Below are 24490 nucleotides of genomic sequence, written 5' to 3'. Positions count from 1 at the left end.
CTTCATCCCTAGTCACCATTTTCCCCTTTTTTTTGATTTCATCCTTTGCAGATTCGAGGCACTGTAATTCCCAGAAGTCATTAGTTCACTGCACCTCTACTTTTAAAAACACTAAATGAGTTATTTCCCCAGATTTTCCATTCCACCTCCAAATTCTTCAGCCTGAACATGTTTTGGGCATAAAGAGGTTACCACTTCTTGAACTGTATGCAAAGAGAAGAATCGCCAGCCTGAGTAAAAGCAAAGCTTCATTTAGACCAGGAGCCCACGTCTGCCTCTGAGGGCAAAACAGTACTTAGGGAGGTGAAGGAAGGCAAAAGGTTTTCCTGAAACTCATCCCCATTTCCATGATCTTTGTCTCACAGCTGCCTGCGCTGGGTGCTGCAACTAAACCTCCACATTTAATTCCACCTTCTGAATCTATGAGACAAGACTAGGGTTTTTTCCAGCCTGTTTTTCTCCCTCTGATGATACACTGGCCTCCACAATGTCCTGTGGTAGTAAGTTTCAAGTTTAATAATTCATTGTATTAGGAAAAAGAAAACAAACAAAAATCCCTCAAATCCTGCTATCTAATAACTGTCCCTCAGCTCCTACATGATAAAAAAGAATCAATCCCTATTTGCTTTCTCTAGGCTACTTATAATGTGCATGCTTTCCTGTGACAGTTTCCTACATCATCTTTTTAATTTGTTTCATCTCCCCATACATGGAAACCATCTATGTTTCTAACCATTTACATTTTTCCATTCACGGGAGGGGTGTTTTTCATCCCACGGTGTGGGATTTATGTCACTGAACAAGAATGTTGACTTATTTGTCTCTGTTCCTTGTATGTTCCTAACGTAACAACACAGAATTCCATTATTTTTACTTTCCTTGAATATTGATACTTGAAACTATGCAGAAACATTACCTGAAAAGACTAACAAATTCAAATCCACTTGCGTACATAAAGTTGAGTTATTTTTTCCATACTTTGCACTTAATCTATTACTGCAAACAATTTTTATAAGCATAACAATAAGGTATGTTCCCAGAGAGAAAAGAAACTCTTGTGATTAAGGCACCCACGCCATATTTAGATGATACAGAAGCATAACCAAATTGTCCTCTATAGGCAACTGTAAAATAGTAATTTATTTCTGTGGCTCAGTCCCCTTTTCTGCAACAGGGATAATAGTGATGCCTGTGACAAATTACTTCCCCTGCCTCAAATGAGACATCTAGGGGAAAAGAAGAAATACGAAAAAGTTTACCAGGCTAGGAGGTTCTGTCAGTTTTCCCCACCTCCACTTTTCTCGTAACCAAATAAAGCAAGAATGTCAGTAAGTTCATTACAGATATAGAGAGAAAATCAGGTATATGCCTTCTGGATTTCTGCCAGATAAAATTTATTTGAGGAATGCAGATGCTTTCTGCAAGGAGTTTGTCAAAAACCCCACTTCTTCAGCAGAGATAAAAAGCACTGGCAATGTTTTGATCACACATATTTATATGATAAATAATAAAAATAAGCACATTTCCCATACTGGAGATCAAGGAAGGATATTCAGACAGAAAGGTGAAACTCTGTTTCAATTCTTAAGAGATTCAACAACAGTGAAGGAGACATCTTATTAAATATTTGTTACACTTGAACAAAAAACATACTTAATAATTAACTGCCGTGCATTTAATTAACATAATGAGTGCCCAATTAAATCAAAATGAAAATTTAATTTGAGACACTTTAAGTACAGGGAGATTAAGGATAAAATATGAATATCCTGAGTCCTTAATTTTCAGGACTGAGTGTGGAGGTGATAGGTGTCAAAGTAGCTCAAGTAAAATTAGCAATTTAGATTGAGTAATAAAATATTCTTTCATCCACACCTGAACACAGGAAGCAAAAAATGCCAAACAGGAGACAGCCTAGGAAATTCTCTCACCATTTCAAAATTAAAAAGCAGAAAGGATGTTCTACCATCTACTCCAGTCCACAATATGAGCTATGTAACCTTTTCTCGTATCCTTGCACGACAGTCCTGTATACAAAATAAGAGCCACTTAAGGGGAGAATTTTTCAGACAGGTATATTCATTTGAAACAGTTTATATTTTAAAATTACAGGACTGTAAGGCTGTAAAGTCTCAACCAACAGGTCACCTTGCCAGGCTCATGCTCTGCTACCTGTCTCTTTGGTGTTCCTCCTCCTAAGAGCATCATGACTTCTCCATACAGATACCCAGTACAATCAAGGTTTCTATTCTCTGGGACATCAAAGGCAGTGCACTTGTATGAGGGGAGGGATTCCTGCTTAAGTCAGACTGGAATGGTTTACAACTAGCTCAGCGCAAGGAGTTTAATGATCATTCCCAAATCTAGTGTTCTAGTAAAGCAGATAAACCATTCAGTTACAAAAGAAGGTTTGAATTTTAAGTTTCTATATCTTCAGTAAAAAAACACAAAAATCTCATTAAAAACTATGATATTTTGAAAAATATATCAGCAGTGCCCTTTATAAGGTGCAAATACTACTGCAAATGCTACTTAGCAATGGTATAATGCAACTTCTTCAAACTCAGTTTACAAATCTCTTTTACATAGATCCTATTTAAGGAAACACCTGAGTTAAACCTCAATTACTACCAGTTCTCTGCTTTTTCCCCAAAAACTCAGACACCTATGATTGTGAGGTCTTCTTAGTAGTACAGTGATAGACACATCAATAATTTTAGAGCCAACATAAAGCACCAAAGACAAGGTTAGGTCATTACCTGTTATATTGCAAAAAACACGGAGCGGTCCAAGTGGTCCACTTCCATCAGAATCAATGTAGAAGAAACCTGATGTCTTCCCTTGGTGTCGGTAAGCCTCACAAGATTGTTCATAGATAGCTTTAAAAGAGAGAGAGTGATTGTATCACAAACAAGGAGAAAACAGACAGACATGTTCTACATATGAGTATTGCTTTAATCATTGCCATAACATAAACTATTGGTTCACTGCTGATTAGCATGTGAAAGAGTTTACTGCATTTGGACCCAAGTCCACGCTCAGAATTAGACATGTATTTACTTCCTGAAACATAATATATGGTGGCTGTAAAGATATGGGTGTTTGCCTTACTTTGGAATAAAGTATGTAAATACTTCAGAAAACAGACTTTCAATGTGTCATGAAAATGAACTTTCAAATGCGTCACCATCTAGTTACATATGTGTGTATATATATATGATATTTGATATATTTCAGACAGACGTACTTGCACACATGTATACATGATTTACTACCTAGGCATGCACTCAGGTCTTGTCAACACAGGCACAGATATTTTTGCCAGTCCCGAGCTTCCCTGCGGGACATTTTTAACAGGTAGCTACAAACCCCTACCACTGTCTACCACCCAAATAAAAAGAAGCCATTGTCGCCTAGCAGAAAAGCTCAAGATGTGGACTCCATCCTGGGTGACATCTTTATGAATTAGACCTATTTTAATACAATGAAATCTTTCTCTCTGCTTATCAGTAGTCTGGTTTTGGAGGATTAGTGGCCATGAAAATACAAGTGGTTAATAAAAAAAGCACAACTGGTTACCAAGAGCACAAGTGAGAAGAAAACCTCCCACAGGCCAGTACAGTTCCTTGTATTTGAAGCACATTTTCAGGTAAGATCTCATAACTGACACTTCACATGGGGCAAAGAGAAAACTTTCCCAGAGAGGTAGTTAAAAGGTATCAGAAAGTCATATGTATGATCCTGGATCTTGAACAACAGTAATCTTAAATCCTATTGCAGGAGGATTGATTTTTTTTTTGTCCACCTGCTTAAACACTGACCTGATTATACCAACAAGGTTATTCTCCATAACAGCTTATGATAGTTCAACTAATTGACAGCAAATACAATAAAAAACACAGACCAACTTAGCAGGTAGATCAAGGCTTTATTTTTTTCTTCCTATGAGATGGAGTTATTTCAAAGATGCAGTAATGGAAATGCAAGCAAACAGAATTATCTCTAATCTTTAGGTAAGTTTTTTCCGCGCCACCAGTAGCAGAACACACAGAAACATATTTGGACATTATGCTGCTATGAGGTCAAATCTATCTTTTCCTTACTACTCAATTTTTATAGCACATTTAGCTACTATTTGTTCTTTATTATACAGCAAACACAGAATTTCCCATTTGTTCATAACCCATTTGTTAGCTTCTGCAAATCTTTTTTCTAGGCCTTCTCAACTCTTCAGGCAGTAGAGTAGTACAGTTAAACTAGATTGTAAATACAACTGCAAAGTTCTCAGTGCTTTTCGTCTGGAAGGAACTGAAGATTTGCAGAGCAAGCACAGGCAGCGCTCTTCCTCGTCACTTCTGAAACGCAGCCCCAGCCTTTCCTGCAGAAGGGCAGCAATTGCTCTGCCACAGCAGGAATAATTGTTCCTCATTCCCACTCCTGTGCATGTATGGACCCATATCCCTCCTTTCTCCTCATTCCCTAAAAGTAGTTTCTCTAATGAAACAAAATTTCAGAAAGGTTTAAATGGCCAGCCTGAAGTAGTTTTGTCTAACTGTTATTCTGAAGAATGCATCACTCAGATTTTTATGAAATTTGGACATTTCTTCCCTTCTGCCACCAAAATAGAACCACAGTTTTAGGAGTCCAGTGCCAAACTGGCTATGTATTATGAATCTCACCAGTCAATCACTTGTACCACTCACCAATATATGCGTTTCCCTTGTATGTTTCTCTCCTGATTAGACTTCTTTAGCAAGCAGAACATCACTAAGGGCTAAATATGTACAGCATTACCATTCCCAGAGTTAAGAAGCTGCTTAAGGTACTCAGCACCTGGTGAGACAGTGCTTTAATCAGTATCTGTCCTATAATAAATAGAATTAAGAAAGCTTCTTCCTGACAGTCATGGGCCTGATGTAGAAAGCACTGTAGGAGTCCAAGAAATCTCTAAATTCCCCCTTTGATAGCTGGCCAAGAGTACATATTAAATGCAAATAAAATAAAATCCCCAAACCAGAACCTATTCTTCCACTATTCACAACCTGAGGGGCTACAGAGAGTTCCTCAGTCATCAAAGTGCTGACAAAAGCAACTGGGATATGGAGGGTCAGGAGAGAGACCGTAACAGGCAATTAAGTAAGCAATCAAGGAATCGTGGTTTGATCAATTTGCAAAGTTCTCAAAGTGCAGTTCACTTAGAGAATTTGCTGTCATCATCATTACAAGACACTTTATCTTATCTCATTAGGGAATACGCCAATTGCTTCCCCTGAATTGTTTGCTGAGTATTTTCGAAGACAAAGGATGGGGCAAGGGGTAGAGACAAAACACTAATAAGTTGTCAGTGAACCAGCACAGCTAGAAACTCATTCTTCATCACAAACTTTTTCTTACTAAGTGTTTTGTTTCCTCTTGACTGTCATTTTGGATGGAGTATAGATATACTTTCTTACAAATTAATAAGGAAAGGTGTGAAGATTCAGCCATTAATAACGTGGGCAGATGTAAACAGAGATGACCTACTCACTTTTAGATGGTCTCTTTGCCACTGCAACTTGAGGGAAAAAAAAGGTGTCTAGAGCTAGAAATCAGGCTATGGGTGGTCAACTGGTATAAACATGAAAGGATGCACAAGCTTCAGTGAAACAACAGTTACGTCTGCCAGATTAAAATCCATCCCGGTATGTTTTCCTTCTGGTTATATGAGAATTCTAGCAGTAAATACCAGGGAATAGCAGAATTGCGAAAAGGCTATAAACCTCAAGCTCTAGCACATAAAACATATTCTAACTATCACGACTTACAGAAAAGCTGTTTTGGTGGATAGTTCATTTTGTAGCTGCATGCTGAAAGCTTCACATGTCTGTAACTTCAGTATTTGGTACTGCATACTTCTAGACTGGATGGCCATGGCTTTTAGGTCTCTCTTTTGCTATTTTATGTAGAAAGCAACAAGGACAAAATTATATTTGTTTTCCAGTCACTGGCACATGCCCTCACAGCCACTTCAAGTGCACCATCCATTCCAAGCTCTGCTCAATGTCTTTGCAGGCTGAGCCATTTGCTTGTCCCAGAATAAACTTATGCAATTCCATTTGCTGAAAAAAGCCCTATTACTCCAGTGACAATAACATGAAGCTGTCTTCATGGTTCAATGAAAGACAAGATCTCTGCAGTCATTCTTCTCTTTATGCGATCAGAAATATCACACAAAAGTAAAAACCAGGCGAACAGTCAGCTGTGACCGTTAAGACCCCAGAGCCTTAACTTTGAAAACTGCCTTCATATTTCTGTTCTGCTTTGTGCCAGACTTCTCTGATGTAGATGTGATCATTTTGGGATCAGAAGGAAACCGTTATTGTTGTCATCATTAAAGAGTCACCAACCATTTATGCAAGGAAAAAGGCCTCACGTTCAATAAGCAAGCACCAAGTGCAATTATGGAACTATTGACAAATGCATACATTTTAATATCAAACATCATTTGTAGTAATTACACCTTTTTAATAAAGGAGAGGTATTTATCAATTCATTTAGAGTAGAACCCATCAACGATTTTCAAATATTATTTTTAAATTAAAAAACAAAAAAAGCACAGACAAGAAAATAGTGATTTTATTCCTTTCTGTGAAGCATTTTAATAGTGTTTATACTTCCACTCCTTCAATTTTATTTCCAAATTTTAAAATACTCACAAAATGGGACTAAAACAACAAAAAATATTAATTATTGGCTGCTTGTGCAAAGCTTGTTTTCTCATTAAAATGCTTAATCAAGCACTTTTTGAAAATATACTTTAAAAAATAAAACCTCTACGTTCTCTTTTGCCTCAAAGAAGCAAGAGCAGTCTTCCTTCTCTAACCCTCTCACACTTTTTTTTTCCTCACTTATTTTGACTTATACCAGCCATTGAAGATAAAATGATAGTTTCCAGCAACGTTTGTTTCACTGAGCCAGAACCACTGAAAATCAGTTTATGACTTCCAGCCCCTGCTGCATTTCCTCAGGCCCTTTGGGGAATGAGCTGCATTGCCATGCTGGCACAGCACCACAGGTCCTGCCACTGCGGTCCTGCAGGAGGGAAGGATGAAGCCGTTTGCTTTGCAGAGTTGGAGTTGCATTATGTTAGCGCTTGACGGAAAGAGACGTCAGCAGCGCACATGAACCCGTGCTATGCGCCTGCAAGTATGGCTTGGGCCTCACAGTCAGGAATGGCAGGTAAAAGCATTAGGGAAAGTAGAACACAAGGCAAAAAACAAAGTGTGAAAGGTGTCAGAGGAGCAGAGTTTGGCTGATGGGCTGCTGCTGGTAACAGTGGCTACTCCAGGAAGACAAAACAAGAAACAGTTTGACTCCAAGGTGTCAGATTTAGTAAGGGAAACTGGACATCAGAAACATCTGTTTTGCTCAGTCACAAAGAGACTGGATGTCTTTTATTGACTTTTTTTTTCCTTTTTTCCCCAGAATCATTTGTATGCTACAAATTGTATTGACATTTCTGCAGTGCTCTTTAAGGAATTTTTTGAAAGGCTGCTGCTGCGTTTCACAAACAAATTTCAAACCCTTCCAGAGCTGGCTACTGAAACTGATGCAGTCTGAGGGCCCAGTTCTTCATATCAAGAGCTGCTTCCCTAAGTACTGCATGTGCTCTTGCCCACCTGCTAGGATGAGCCATGCTGATGGTGTTCAGGCATGCACAATACCAACAGAGTTCAAGATATCTATCTCCCAGCCCTTCCTATTCCTCTGTGAAACACATACACCAAATTTCTCCCTCATGTGTCTCTTTCTGCTTAAGTATCTCAAATTAACCTAGCTTTTCAGATCAAAAACTCATAGAGCATTCATTTCTAACACTGCTTTACTCGCTGATCATAATGACCATCTTTTCCTTTAGTTCTCACTTATCGTCTTCGCAGGTGCTTAAGAAACAGTTTGTCAAACTGTGAACAGCATTTATAAACTAAACATTTAATCTTCAGTCAGATCAACAACAGCCCATTCCACATCTTCTCTTACATCTCCTGGAATATAAAGATTCACAAGCTCAAAATCAAAATTATGAATCTGAAACATACACATTCCATGTTTTTCAAGCCACACACACTACATCCCTACAGAAGCATCCTAGCAAAACTATAAACATGCACTTTGATTGATCAAGGTTCAAGCTACAGATCCATGGTATGGACTTCAATGCCAGAAGGGCATTAAGAAATTTTCATGTCATTATAATACCGTATTTTGACCTTTTGTGTAAAATCAACTACAGAATTTCATTTTCTAATTCCTACACCAAGATCCTTATGGCTGGTCAGCCAGAGCACAGGCAGGAGCTCTTTGCACATTGCAGTCCGGTCCAACAGGGTTGAGTCCCTCTTAGCTTGGCTCTGTAATTGAAACTTCAGCCTTGACGCAATATGCTGTGAGAACCTGACACATTTTAAATATGAGCAATTTCAACACTGTTCAGCTCTCTGAAGTATCTTGAGCCTGTTAATCCAACTGTTTTAATTATAATCCTTAAACCAGAAGGGATCGTATCCCTGCTGTAGCTGAAATCTTTAACAGCACATGGCTGAGTACAAACTTTTGCAAGGTCAAAATTCCATCATTTCCAATAAAACATTTTTATTCAGTTTTTCCACTTACTATCTGTTATTATATTGACATTTGGCTTCCAATCTTACTTTTCTCCTAACCAGTTCACCTTCAGTCTCTCCATGACAGCCTTCACTAAGCACTAGTTCACTGTTTTCATTGTGGAGCTGCCTGGCAGATAATCCTTTGGCTGGCCTCAGTTTTCAAGAGTACTTAACAACCCCGTTTCCTTTGCCCCCATGTTCCTAACTTGTAAAACCTCTCCTCTCTCTCAGATCACTTTAATTTCATTTTTCACCTTCAGGGTTTTTGGCTTTAAAAACGAGGAAAAAAAAAGAAAAGAAAAAGAAAAGAAAAAAAAAGACCATTCTTTTTTGTGCAAAGACTTGAACTTCTGCAAATAATCCCCAGGGAGAAATGTATTTAAAGCTTCCTCTCTTCAAAGATGAATGAACTTGTTATTCATCCAGTAAAATGCACCCCTTACCTATCTTTAAAATAGTGCTGGCTATTGGACTCAATGAAAAGGTTACAGCGATATCCAGACTTCAGTTTTACTACTGGGAGACCAGACAAGGTAAATCTCTCTCCCCCCCACCCAGCAGTACATTACTGGCATAGATATAAACAGAAGTGTAAACTTCAAATCAAAAGGAATTTGTTTGATTGGGTTTTCTTATCGGAGGACTCTGTCCTTTTCAAATGTAATGGACTTTCCTCAAAAAATAAAATTAATTAAAAGTAAACCTTAAAATTCTCAAAATTGCTTTCCTACTGTACTTTCAATTACTTTGGAAATTGATCACACACGTTTCATTGCAAATACTCTGAGCTGGATATTTGAATCTGAGCTGTACTTGTTACCAAAATGAATCCTGTGGCATTGCTGTTTCTAGATTGGATTCTCATAATCTAAAAAAAGTAGCCGATAATTTTCAGTTTCTCAGGGGGAGATAAAATTTTATGGTGATACAATAAATAAAATACATTAAAGAGACCTAAAGAACTTTAATTCTTGATTTAATTGAGAGCTGCTTACACAGTCCACTCCCCAGCTAAAATTTAGCAACATGATGCACATTGCTTTTACCATCTCTAGCAATTGCAGTCATGAAAAATTGTAGGCAGAATACTTTCTGCAAGATCATTTGGGACTCTTTTCATTGTTTTGTAATGCTTTGCACCTTAGATGCAAAGAGTAATAATAATACTGTATTCTGAGGTGAAAACTTACTTACCAGTTGGACTGGAAAGGACAGTAAGAGCTAGTGAGTCTGTTGGGATCTGCAACCAGCCCTGGATTGACCTTTGATACGCACAAATGCCGACACAGATCGAATTAAGCATTCTCACCAAAATGCTCAGAGCTCCGGGTGGCAGACTGGAGATGACAGTTTCACCCTCTGCTTGTATACCTCAGGCCTGACAGATTTGTTCTTACAGACTCAGGGTAATAAGTGTTCAGTCAAGGATTTTTCTAAACAACAAATAAAGCAACGTGCAACAGGAGGTTTCTTCTTCTCATTCCAACAGCAAAGGGATTACTACAGGCAGTGAACTCTGGGAACAATCGTCATTCTCACCCTTATAATACAATTGTCTTGTTAAATGCCAGAAAATGAAATCTGTACTCTCAAAAACTGGAATTTGACAGCTCTGCTGTTGACAGACTAATGCAGTCTCCACTGTGATATCCCTGGATGACAGATTGCTTATTTTTCCTTTTTAAAATACATATTTGCTCATTCGATAAAGAATACGTTATTTCCATAGATAGCTTTAAAATTACTTTTACCACAATGTCACCTAAATGGATGCTGGGGGGGCATCCTTCCATTACGCTTGGAGATTAGACAATTTCCTACCACTCAAGCTAAGGCTCTCTTTGGCCGAGGTACGAAATGTCACGTCAGCCCATCCTCCCCTGTCGCTTCCCCACTGAGCTCTGAAGGTGGCTGTGTCACAGTCACACACCCCAGCAGCCCCTGCCTGGTGTTGGTGCAGGGTGACCTGCAAGTCCTGCTGCTCAAGAAAGCAGTCAGGAAGACCTAAACCATTTTAAGAGCAGTGTAGGAGGGAACAGAGAAATCAAAGATTTGAAGGACACTGCAAAGCATGGTAAGGTAACTCCAGCCTTGCTCTTGAAAGTACTGGCGTCCCTGTGGTGATGGTCACACCTGACACAGGCATGCTTCAAAAGGGATTAAGTTAGTCCCCCACATACTCTGTTCTGCAGTGAAGTCCCAAAGTGGAATATTCTCTGCATTATTTATAAGGAAATGTCAGACAAAGGGAAAGCTTTTTTTTTAAATGAACACCACAGAGAAATGCAGATGTACAATTTACAGATACACAAACTGAAGGGAAAGCATTAATAAGACAGTAACTTATTACAAAATAAACAATGAAAATTCATATGCCAGAAGCATGGTGTGAACAGAAATATGCAGGAACACCAAGTACAGTACTGAAGGCTTGATATGAATATTAAACATGTTTTGTTTAGTTAAAGAATACTGGAGTGCTTAAAAACACATGGAAAAAAAACTATTCCAAGCATCTCAAATGGGAAAACTAGCTACTCAAGACATGCAAATTATATGACCAGACTCATTGTTAGACATCTGGCAGATTGAAACTCTCTAAACCTCATTTTCCCAGTCGGCAAACTGGATACACATCTCCCTACCTTGGAACATGGGAGACTTACCAAATCCATGGCTGATGGTTTAAGATACAGCTCCAGTACTGCTAACGATCTGGCTGAAGCTATATTAAGCTTTTCAGATGAGAAATTATATATGCAGTAAGCATACTGATATTAAAAAATACATTTTCAAAGCCTGAAGTTATGTTAAGTTTATGTCATATCAATGACTTTATGACATTTCCATTATTGGATGGATCTTTCCTCCAGCAATTACATAGGCCAATAAGACATGTGTCTGTGTGTGCAAGACAGATCACACACCAAAGCAAATATCCAGAATTAAATTACGTTCTGTTAATTATCACCTTGCAAAGCTTTGGGACATGTTGACAACCCCAGAATATGAAGAATAAAACCACTATTTCATATTTCTCACCATCTTTTATATCAATGTTCAGCACTCATCAGAATAAAAAAAATACATCCAAGACTAAAGGCCATCTGAAAGCTATCATATATAAAAATAATAGAAATACAGAAGGGGAAGATGAGGCTTTCTAAGGGATTAACATAACTCATAGAAAGAGGAGATTACTAATCATTACCTTGTAATAAAGTTGTAACAGTCTGTAATGTCAGGGCCATTTTACGCTGGTCTACTGCTTTCACTATCACATGATAATTACAAGGAGAATCAATAGCATGAGAGAGATGACTATGCAGGTTTTAAACGATGACCTTTCAATTAAAAATATGTGATGCCTGTAACACCTGTAATGTCTCTTCCTCTCTCTCTCTCTCTCTCTCTCTATATATATATATATATATGCACATCTATAAATTCTGATCCAGCTTCAGTTGCGTACTAGGCTAAGAGAGCCTTCCTGTACAGACAACACACGAGCCTGTTTCAGAGGTGGCCCATGAACTTCCTGTGGACACTCCACCTCACAGTGAGACTAGTGAAATTCTGAAAATAACTCACAGTGTTACATATAGAGAGAGAATGCAGACCACTGTCTTAGATTAGATGTCATGGTGTCAGACAGCAAAAAATAGATGAGCAGAATCCCACCCAGGCCTTTTTCCCAAGCTACATACTAACATCAGCATTTCTATCTAAAAGAGGAAAACAGAAAACAAACTTTACATTATTATCTCTTTTGCTATGGTTCAAACATGTGATTATATAAAGGATCCTCTCCTATCTATCTGGATTATATCAGACTACTCCCAATACCTGATGGACCAGTAGGCTACCCACCACACTTTAGAAATGAGGAAAGTATCTATCATGAAAAAGGCTTCAGCTCAGCTAATCTTCCAGCCTATTTAAATGCAAGCTGTGTGAAGCACATTTAAAAGATAAACCAGAAAGCAGAACCTTATCTTCTACAGACTCAAAATAAGATTGTATCCTCAAAGCACTGTTTTAGCTACAGTTCAGCTCAAGCAGCAGTAAGCAAAAAGTAGATTCAAAGGAAAGAATCCCTACCATTTCAGTAGATGATATAGATCACACACCTTCTAATATACCTGCAGTTGGATATTATTCCCAACACCCAACAGAGTTGGAGAAACTAAGGCACAACAAAACTCATACCTGAGCAAATGTAACTCATCTACAGTAAGACAGGTAGGCTTAGTATCCTATAGAGTTATTCCATGACCCCTAGTTTCCCCAAACTGTGGGCACTGAAATGAGTACCCGGGGACAGTCAGCAGAAGTCCTACATTTCTCATCAAATTGCATATCCACATGCATTTGTGACAGCAAGAGACTAGCTCATGCTTTGGAGTTTCTACTAAGGATAGTACAGAGATAAAAAATGCAATTGCTAATCAGTGCTACAACTAGCTAGCAGTGAGTTGCACTGGAAGCTGGAATGACAAGAGGTAAATCCAAATCCTCCTTCCCTATTATAGGAAGAAAAATCAAACCAAACACCCATAAAAAATACTTGGAAGGTACTGATAATATTCCACATGTGGCAGTTCACAAGGAAGGATTACTAAATGGAGAAATGGACTAATGCATCAAGCAATATGCTATGCAAGAATGAAACAATCTGTCTAGAAAAACATTCAGATTTTTCCCATATGTTACTGAAACCAAGAAAACACCAATGAGTTTTAGCACTATTTTACTACTATATGCAGCTAAGTTCAGAGAAGAAGAGAACAGAAGCAGGACAAGATGAGACTGCAGGGTGAAACTTGTCTGCCATAGAAAAGCTATTTAATGGGACATGACTCTACACCTGTTTAGTAGTGGACTCTCACCTGGATCGGGTAGATAGCCATACTCCCTGTGACAGTTTAGATTTCAGTATTAGAAGGGATTTTGAGTGAGCGGGAGGTTTGTAGAAAATTGACTGCCTCTAGGAAGATTATTTTAAGGCCATGTCTAGTCTCAGCTTGTTCTTTACATGTATCTTGAGATACGCACATTTGCTTCATCCACACGTCTTGAATTTCAACTATATCCATTTTCAAACATGACAGAAAACCTTCCCCCACATACCTGATGTGGTCATGCAAACATTGTCCCAGCTGTGTCTTCTATCAACTTACTGTTCTGACCTGCCACTGTCTACTTCCCCATCTGTTGTATCAAAGGCAAACCATTTATCTTTGCTTTTCATGGCATATTTCCAACCTATCTACCTGTCATTACTCTGGCATTTGCCCTGTCAAAAATGTCAAACTTCTCTGACCACAGTCTTGTATTTTTCAAACAAGCACATTATTGCTTTCTCCCATGTCACTCCATGCCTGCGAGCATTCAATTTCTTCCTCTTTTTAATCTCTACGTTATGACTTTTTGTCTACAAGAAAGCCTAGCAATAATTATGTACCTGCTAGACTGAAACTGCCACCTAGGATGCTGATGAAGACTTTCTGGCACTCCATTACCTGTGCCAGTGTGTTTTTTCCCCTCAGAAACTTAAATTGCAAACTCTTTGGAGGGGGGATTGTCTGTATTGTTAGCTGTTCCTCACAGAGGGATCCAGTGTGGTCCACCAATATTTGGAAGAAACCAGTAAGGTTGCTTATATATCAACTGCAAATTGTATTGCAACACTTTACAGATGATGACAGTAAGTTAAGGATAACGTATCTTCAGATCTCAGTTCTTAAAATGGTAAGGTCTCCCAGTCTGAGCTGGTAAAACAGAAATCAATTAATTCTGGTATGCAGATGCATGTCATGCAGTTCTTTCTGAAAGCAGGGCAAGGAATGTGTCTTTTCACGTTGTTCAAGCAGTGGCACCCACCTCTTACAAACATTACATCAAAAAGAGGCAAAAACCACACTGATGCAACTCAGACAGAAAAGAAATAAATCCAGCTGGCAATGAAACTATTCACACTATGTTTGACGTGCAGCAGATTGCCAGTTAAATCTTTCCATGGGGTCTGAAGGGCAGTTTAATAAAAGAAATAGCCTCTCCAAAGTGGTACAAGTTCAATTTCAGGCCTGTCAGCCTCAGTGTTCTAGTAAAAATCAAAATCTGTTGAGATAATGTTTCAAACTTTAAGAAATTAGATGTTTTACTTTGATAGAACTACACTGAATTACATGATTGGAAGAGTTGCCTATACATTGAGGATATTTTGGAGTTATGCTGTGATCAGATCTGTGGCTTTCATTCACCTGCTACAAGGTACTCCTGTATGTCAACCACTATCAGCTGAAAGCGATAACATTTCTTGTTCTGCAGGTTTCTTATCAACAGTACGCATTTGCCCAACGGCTTTGAAATGGTTTCATCACACATTTCAAGCACATGAATGCATTTTCCAGACTAATGTTGCTGTTTATCAGCATTCCTTGGCTCACAGGGCAGCTGGCTCTACAATCTAGCTGGAATCAAATTAGCTGTTGATAATATGGTTGTAAATAAGCCTAGCAGCTGAATAGCTGTACATCACATGTGTGTGCAGCTTGATCTGCTGAGAAGTCTTAACACAAGATCTTCCCGAGAAACTGATTTTCAGAGGAGTTTTTTACATCAGTGAACCTTAAATAACTGCAGCTATGTATGTACCTTTGAGAGCACAGCTGCAAGTTCATAGAAACGGGAGACTTCACTAGCTCCGTGCAAAAGTCTATGGGGAAAACTAGTCATGAACTAGACCTCTGCAGTAATGAGACGGTCTCCTCTGGACACAAGCCACACTAAGCTGGCACAGACATAGTGAGCCTTGGACACTGAGCTAATGTGACAGCACAGATGTAGCCTAGAGGTTAGCAATCCTAATGGCCTTTGATAGTCCACAGCAACATTGCTCTTCCTTCCCCAAGCAGCCTCTCCCTTCTTCACCAACCACTTTGCCCATCTAGTTTTGTACCAGCCATCACCTGGTGTAAATACTGTTATGGCCTCAATCACTGCACGTACTCTGGGTTCGGAGGTTTTGAAGAGGGCTCATGCTTTTTGGAACAACAAAAACTTCTTTTTGGATAGAAAGGAAACCCTCTTTTCAAAACTGTAAACTCAGCATTTTTCTTCCCATTTTTCATCTGGCTTGGCATAGTTTCTGTACCAAACCCTTAGCTTCCTCTGTGCTTACAATGTAGAGTTCAGGTGACAAATCTATGAATAGGCCTCTCAATAGCCACAGCTGCAGACCCCACCCCACAAATGATTTTACCGTTAATTAGAAAACCATTAAAGTCTCCAGAACTACAGTATGGTTGCAAATATTCTCAGCTTCAAACCACTAAGTACCTTTTCTTCTCTTCTGCTTTTTAGCTTAACAGGGCAAAACCACGCAACTCTCACCAATCTCATCCTATCTGTGGTCCAAGTGCTCATCAAACACCTGGAGTGGTTACAGTTGTATTCCTGGAATTGTTCTTCTTACTCTTTTTTTCTCTTTATTTCCAGTGATAGAACAGGCAGTTTACCATCATTTTTGAATGGTTTACTGTTTTAGTCAGCTGTATGAACAGGATTTGTTTTGGCTTCCCCTTTCTCTCTCTATTTTTTATTAGAATTTCCAGCATGCTGTGCCTCTACTCTTTGACACTTTAAAAAAACACAAACTTTAAAAACACCTTAATATTCCTTTTGCTGTGGATTTCAGTAGCTGAATGCTTCATGTACTGCCACTGTTTCAGATACCATATCCTTGCTAATAGTAGCAGCCCAAGTAATAGTTCAGTAAAATTCCCGAATTATAAACTGTTGAAAACAGTTTCAGGTAGTCTAAAAATAAGGAAGCTCATGGTGCCCATCAGCAGATAGCCTCAAACACAGATTTAAATCAGCCCAACCAAATTCAACTAAATGTCTAATGACCAATGAGTCTATGATGTGTATACAACATAAATAAATTTAAGATTCTCCAAATCAATGTATAATGTGAGGAAAAAAATTGTGGAAAATTAGTTAAAATAATCTGGTTTTGTCTCCTCCAAAATATTTATCAAGAAATTTGCAAATGGATTCCTGTGAGTTCCCAGCCAAATTCTGGACCTGTTCGAATCATGTCAGGCCATGCCACATCCTATGATACTATATAAGCTCTCACAAAGCTCCTCTCTAGTTTATGTGCACGTTGACATATCAGCTGTAGTAGAAAACACTGTATGTGTGGGTTTACTTACAGTTATGACAGGTAGCTCCCATGTAGCCTGTATCATTACAATCGCAGTAAAAGGTAGTCCAAGACTGAGAGCATTTTCCTCCATGTTCACAGTAGTCAGGTAAACATCTAATTGGAGACAGTTTAAAAAAATGCAATAAATTACAAGCATTTCTGCAAAAGTAATGTACTGGAAAAATAATTATAAAATTGTCTGAATTTCTTATTAAGGCAAAAATTTCCTAGCCCCGAATCAATGCATAATACGTGAAATAATTACTTATTCCTCCTATCTGTGATTCACTTCAAGTAAAGCACTGAAGATAATAACATTTAATGTATCCAATAAGTAGGTAAAAATCATTGTCAATGAAGACATTCCACTTGTCCTCCACTTGTTAGCAATTAAAGTGTCACAAACTTTCTGAGCACAGAGAAGGATAAATAACAGGTAAAAATGCTATTGAAATCTTATTTCAAAGGAGAATACCCCATTCTCTGATTAAACAGGCATCATTGTTATCAAAATTAGGCTGAGTTACATTTGTGGTAACACAAACAGCATGAAAATCTCATAACTGAGAGGAAAAATATGCTTCAGTTATGAGTTCTGTACTCTCTCTTCATCTCCTCATTTTAGTTGGTATGCCCCTAAAGTATTATTGTGAAGCAAACTATTAAAAGAAGAAAGAGACACAACAGCATGCAGCTTGGGAAGTGAAGAGAAGAAAAAGCTGTGGGAGATAAATTCAATCTCCAGGACAAGTAGTGAATGCTGATCTGAGCTACACTGGTGTAAATGCAGGCAGCACCATGGAGTTACATCAGCCTAAGTAGAAACAGAGTGTTCCACTGTTTTCCTTTCCTTCCCCCCCCCCACTTACTGTATATGAGATAATCTTTTTTACACTGTATGTTTGACTTCTGAAAAATGAGTAACTTGTTTATACCACTGATTCAATTATGATGGGTGGCTGGATAGAAAACAGGCAATCAACTTATCTCATACACACCAGCACTCTATTAGGGCTTGCTTTGCTGTAAATTGAGCTTCAAAACCCTTTTTATGGCCCAGAACTCTGAATGGTATTAGTGGCAAAGTCACTAAGGCTACCTAGATTTGTACTAGCTGAAGACATGGTTTTCTTGTAGCTCATCTCATTCTTAGGAAATGTTTTTTCATTCAAGCATGCATATTACCTTTAACTGTGGCTTTCAGTTTGTTTGTTGCAGAATCCTTATATTTAAAACACCTTTCATGTGTGCAAGCAGAAAACCTGTACATCACTAATGGCCATAACCCTCACCAGTCTCCCAAGCCCCACTAGCCAAGCATGAATCAACTTACTTGAGTCCAAGGCTGTTTAGAGCTGCTGAACATAAACAACCCAAAGAAACCCGTGTATATGCATAGAGGCCTATCAGACAAACCCATCATTCTCAATATGCTGTATGCAAGTAGGTGCATACATACATACACTTGTCTGTATAAGTGTGAGCCTGAGCTTTCTAGAACTCAGGTTTATTTGATCACTATTTATACTATCATACATAAAATTATAGAGTTCGTATAAATATATTAATATGAAAGATTAATTCATTTTTACTAAAGCTTACTCAATTATTATAGTCATTATTCAAATATTAGAGACATAAGTAATTCAAGAAGAAAGTATGTTACTATCTGTTAAAACAATTGTAAGATATATTTGTCTTATAAAAACCGTTGTTACAGCTTCTATTAATCACTAGTCTCAAATTCAAAATGAGGAAAGAGAATGGGAAACGCATGCCTGGTGAAGAGAGATTCTGAGGCTTTGGGTTGATGCTGCAAGAGCAGCCCACAGGATGGCACAACCGAGGCTGGCTGGTGTGTGATCTGCACCCAGCTATGCTTTGCAGGACCACACCAGCTCCCTCAAACCAGCATCTTCCTTCAGCTTCGTCCCAGAGGCTGCAGAAGCAGCACAGTGGTTCAACAGCTCTATGGTGACATATATGAATTTTGCCTGTAAGAGCAGATTTGCTCATATTTGTCCTTTGGTCATGCCTGCCCTTGCCCTCAGCATAGTGCCTTTACTTCTACCTGCTATTTGGTGATAAATATTTGTTTATGTCACCTGTACAAGAGCAGTAGTTATATTCACATCACAGTGGTGCTGGCGACAACAAACACCTGATGCTAATAAAGCTCTTTGGAGAGGTAAAAGAACAGTACTGTGTTATTATCATAATTTACATCATCACTGTAATGGACAAATATGCTTTCTGCTTATTTTCAGCTACCTTTTATTAATTAACCCAATGCAGTAGAGCTAATTACTACTCATTTGTGGTTTGCCAAAGGCCTGTATTGGAGGTTCAGCCACATTTATTCCCTGAAAATAGTTTCCTTTTAAAGGCTTTACAAAGTTGAAGGTCACTTCTCATTTCTATTTGTCTTACAAATGCAGACACTTTTTCTTCCCCCAACAATGCACAAAACGCAAGTTGAACTAGCCATGTAAGCTTTTAATGATATTCATAAATTCAGAATTATACCTTCTTTATTCCTTAGTCTATTTGCTTTAATTAGCACCAACCACATTGATCTTGTTTTTGGTCAGATAACTAACCCTTCTAAGAGCTTATGAAACAAATTTCTTTGCAACTCTAATCCCATTCTAGCGGAGCAGTTGTGTCTTCATTAGAAGCAAAATTTATCCAAATTGTCAGAGAACTCAAAATTAAGAAATAGCTATGATTAAAATTAATCAAGGCATGGATAAATAACAGGTTGTTCCATTTGCTAACCGTCCTGGATCCTCATGTTGAAGGATTTTAATACATATAATTTAAAATACAAATTAATATTTGCATTCTAGTAGAGTAAAGCAATTTTAGCGAAAAGATGCAGTAGTATCACAAACAAAATGGTGGTTTTATAGACAAAAATTAGCAGCAGGCAGCTCGTGACCTATCTGCAAGGGAAATGAACAAACAGATCAACTCAATTTTTTTTGAGTATCATAAATGGGGCACTTTGAAATTTAATGATTTGCCTAAGAAAGTTTGTGACAGATCAGGGACTCTGATCTTCCAGATTCCAGATTAATTCACAAAATATATAACGGTGAATGAATCTTATAAAAAAAATAAATGAGGCAAATAAAATTTTCCCTCCTTTGGCCAAGCTGGAAAACACACACCTCAGTCACCTAAGTGAGCAATATGCAGAGCCTGCACAAAAGCATTCACTTTCCTTAGACGAAACATTCACCTCCAAAACTGTACGCTGCTTCATTTGAATTCAAAGGACAAACTGCATAGACATTAGAAGGCAAAATTTGGCCCTTTGGTAGGAAAGATGAAGCAACATCAACGACAAAATTACTTGAGTGGGAAGGCTGAAGAACTTCTACACAGTTGATGTTACACACTTGACTGGAAATAAACCCGGTACTTTCAATAAGCACCTCTTAGATTTTATTACAGTCAGCACAACACATCCTGCCTGCACCACTCTCTTTTCTTCCTAAACAAAGAGGACAAAATGAGAACTAACAGAGAGGGAAAAAAAGTACACACTCTCAATATTAAGACTGTCAATCTACATCATTTTGAGACAACCACTAAGTCCCTGATAGTCAACAATGCCATAACAAGAAAACACATGAAATGTATAAGGTTTTCTATCCAGAAAGTATTTTCCTTAAATATTATCTAAAATTCATGTTATTTCACCTTTTTTCCCTATTTATGAGGTTCAGCTATTTAAAATATAATTAACAAAATATAACATCAACAAGAATGATTTCATATAGTAGGCAAGCATGTATGATGAAACTCACTATGTTACTGTAACAGCCTATACTTTGCATCAGTATAAATGGTGCCTTTCCACTAAACTCAACATATTGAGCACGTATTTTGGCCCTGCTCTGTTGAGCTGTAAATCTGTGAAATTCCTTGCCAAATGTCATTTTGGATACAAGAAATGTGTTCAGGTGGAGACCAGACAAGCACTTTGAAGAGAAATCCACCAATGTCACTACACAGACAACAATTTTGGGGATGTACCAAGAGGAAAACAAATGACGATCAGAGAGGATTAGAAAAGAAAGTACCACAGAAGACTCTTATTTTCCCCTGGATGTTCATTTGTGGCAAAATAGTGGGCTAGGTCTCCTTAACTAAAGGGAGAAAAGAGAACTACCAGAACCAGAGGGAGGAAGGGAGAAAGAGTAAAAACTATATTGAGACAGACTGCAAAAGAATTAACACTATCCAGATCTTTGGTTTTCCTCAGCACACATTGCCACCTCATCACCACACATCCCAACTTCTCTCTCCTCTTGCAACTTTAGAAAACTGAACCACAACTTTTAAAAAACTGTGGTGGTATACTTTAGTTTTGTTTTTTTAAAAGCCATCTGACTTTTTGTCCTTAAATTTAATGTGTTATGAAAAGCCATGGAGCATAAACAGAACTAGAGTAACGTGAACAATGACACTTTTTTTCCATGCTGGAAATCAAACTTACTCTATCACACTGAATAGATGTAAAACAGATGTAAAAAAAAAAATCTAAAGAAAAAAAGGCATTTTTGTAATTTTAATAATTTTTCACAAAAGTAGGTTTTTCTTTCTGAGATTTGCAAAACTTGATGATTAAACTTTTGAAATATACTACTTTTTCCATTGTTGGCCACCTTGGTTCTCCAAAAGCACTCGCAACATTTAAAAGATATGAGTGTTGATACCAACTGGCCCTAGGTATGTGGCTGGGAGGCTGGGTCAGAACTGTGGGAGGAGGTTGTGCTGGGATTGGCACGAGTGAAGGTAAGAAAGCCTGTAATCTATGCCTTAGATCAAAGGCCTTTTTTTAAGGTTTGATTGCTTTGTTGTTAGAACACCTACATTTTTAATAGAGGTAAATGTGCTGACAGTTTGGCTTGGCATCAGCAGAAAGGATTTTATATAAATAAATTTGAAAATGAAAAAAGGGAAACAAATAAACCATCCTGTACAGACAGCTGTTCCATTTAGAATTCATCATTTTACAAAGCAAATGCAGAAAAGCCATCTGCGAAAATCAAACAAACAAACAAGGACAGGATATTATATCCTACACGCATCCCCGTAGTTTGCCTTTAATTTACCATGGGGTTGCACAACCCATGAATTTTGACTCTAAAGGAATAGCAGTGTGGGAGAATTCTATTCAAGTCCCCCCCAGAAACGGCTCCATACTCAAGTTGGATTCCAAAAGCCACTTAAGTAGCCCCCTACCAACCTTCAAACTGCCTTCTTTCTCCACAGGGGTCTCATTTAGGGCAAATCCCCTTTCCAGCACTAGTGGGATGTCCCTCCACTCTGTATCAAAGACAAAAGCTAACTATCTTCAGCTCCAGCATTCTTCCTCATGTACAAGTCATTGCAGGTACAGAAAAGAGTTCACCCTGCTCAAATCAGTTCTGTAGTTGCCCCTTACAGCATTTGCTAAACACGTTTTAAAGGACCATATCAGCACCACTCTTAGTCAGTCTGTGGTGGCATCAGGTATCTGAGATTTGAATTCAGCACCATATTCTTGCTTCAGGTGAAAATAAACAAACTTACTTATCTGGAAAAGAACAAGACTAAATTAAAACATGAGCTGTCTCCAATTCAGATGTGATGATGTGAGTGTGGCAGATGCATCTGAAGAATCTTTCTTTTGCTCAGAAACACAGTAATTCTACAGATCAGTGCACCCTTTGTGAGCCTGAATCATTGTTTTCTGCAGCTGGTCTTGCATGTATGAAACAAAGTCAGGGAAATTAAAAGGCTTAAATTTTAAGGCAGGGCAGGCAAAGCCAATTCGTGACATTATCCAAAAAATCTGAGCATTCTCTTTCATTCACATTGAAGAAACACAAGGTACAGAAAACTCCTCCCTTTTCCAAAGTTGCATCTTCCACTGTGACTGCCTATTTTTACAGAGAATTTCCTTTGTACAACCATATTCCTGTTTCATAATTACCACAGATCGAGCTCTTCTGACCGGTCCAAGAGCAGGGAATGCCTCTACAGGGTTTACTACACTTCACTGTCAGCCTCTACAGTATCCAAGAGAAGCTCTGTCATTACCTGTATTATCCCGCTAAGTTTAAACATTAGAATAAATATGAGAAGATGGTTTTCAGAACTGCAGGGATTTTAATTCTGACATCCAGGTTCTAGGTGATTGTGGGTTTGGATTTCTTAAATCTTGGTCAGTTTTTCTGCATCCTACCCTTCCACCCTAAAACTTGTGTGATATTGAGGGAATTTCCATGACTCACACTCACAGACCAAAATGAGCTCCCTGCAATGGTTTAATTACATTAGGTACGATGTCTAACTTGTAATGTAGGTGCACACTTTTGAGAAGGACCCAAGGGATTCTTCAACTCTCACAGAATGTCATGTATTCCTCTATTTCTAATACTTTTTTTTCCACTGTATATTATCTTTACAACGGACTAAGTCATTAAAATATCTTTTTCACCTTTTCCTTCCCCACCATGAAACATAGTTAGGATTTAAGATATTTTCCCCCTTTCATTTCCACATCATTATTTCCAGTGTTTTGCTTCGTTTTTAGCACAAAGAAAGAGGAAAAAGCTAAATCCTGTAAGGACAATTTGATGAAGGAGACATTTCTAACAGTACTGTAATTTTTACTGTACAAACACAAAGGAAAATGACAGTGTTTTACAAAGTATCAACACAAGCATGAGAAAGGGATTTTATTTTTTTAAAACCTGTCCACAATTTCCTTAATTAAAATAGAAACTGAAACAAGACATGAAGTTTCACTGTACCCTGTGCTATTTTTAAACACGTCCACTGGAGCCTACATTTGAAACAGGCAAGAGAGACAAAAGACGAGTGGGAAACCAGTCATTAACAGGATTGAAGTAATCTTTTTAAAGTGACACAAAAGATCAGAAGCACTATAATCTGGACCATGAGGTCCTTATAACCAGGCAGGACAGCCTCTCCTGTATGTAGCATTTAATGGAAAATTTCTAGAAAAAGATCCAGGTATTCAAGCACCAGGAGATGTGAAGTTTAAATGCTTTGTTTTGGCTGATGACAGGGATACAGGTGGGCAACAGTCAAACCTAATTTGGGATTTACCCAAAATCAGAAATGCTTTTAAAAAGGACAGATAACATCCCCTCTTATATCTTCAACATGTCCCACTTTTATCATCTCCCAAATTCAAGGAGCATTATCTAAAAACCTCCAACTTGTTGCTATAAAACCAAGGGAAAACATAACTGGATTTCCCACAAAGATAAAGTAATTCGGACTACAAAATAATTGTCATTTCTGCAGAGAAGACACTAAATACTGCAAATAGGAATATGAGAGAGAATGAAAAGAATGGATGCCAAGTTGTGGGGCTGTTTTGTTCTGGTTTTATTTTTTCTGCAATGCACTGCAGGTATTTATGTGGGGGTGAATGCAATATTAAGTGTTTGCTTTTTCAATCCCAGCCTGGGACTGTAATAAATAAAATTAAAACTCACTGGGCATAATTAGCCAGGATATTTTCTCATTTGCATGGCCAACTTCAGAAAACAAAAAATCATATGAAGTTTGGTGTCTGCTGCAGGGCATACATTAAATCTTA

General features: G+C 38.1%; 1 protein-coding gene across 1 annotated transcript in view; it reads right to left on the bottom strand.

Annotated features, from left to right (window-relative positions):
- Positions 1-2759: 2759 nt before the first annotated feature.
- Positions 2760-24490, bottom strand: part of LOC104541165 (contactin-associated protein-like 5) — a gene marked incomplete at both ends in the record, with an annotated part of 63489 nt that continues 41758 nt past the window's right edge. The window contains 2 exons of the mRNA XM_010185144.1: positions 2760-2879; positions 16868-16974. Of these exons, the coding sequence (XP_010183446.1) occupies positions 2760-2879; positions 16868-16974 (227 nt within the window). The remainder of the gene's footprint in view (positions 2880-16867; positions 16975-24490) is intronic.

This window comes from Mesitornis unicolor, unplaced genomic scaffold (assembly GCF_000695765.1).
Source record: "Mesitornis unicolor isolate BGI_N332 unplaced genomic scaffold, ASM69576v1 scaffold18695, whole genome shotgun sequence".
In the NCBI taxonomy this organism is placed as follows: domain Eukaryota; kingdom Metazoa; phylum Chordata; class Aves; order Mesitornithiformes; family Mesitornithidae; genus Mesitornis; species Mesitornis unicolor.
Note: the sequence above shows the minus strand (reverse complement) of the source record. Positions and strands in the feature narration are given on the sequence as shown.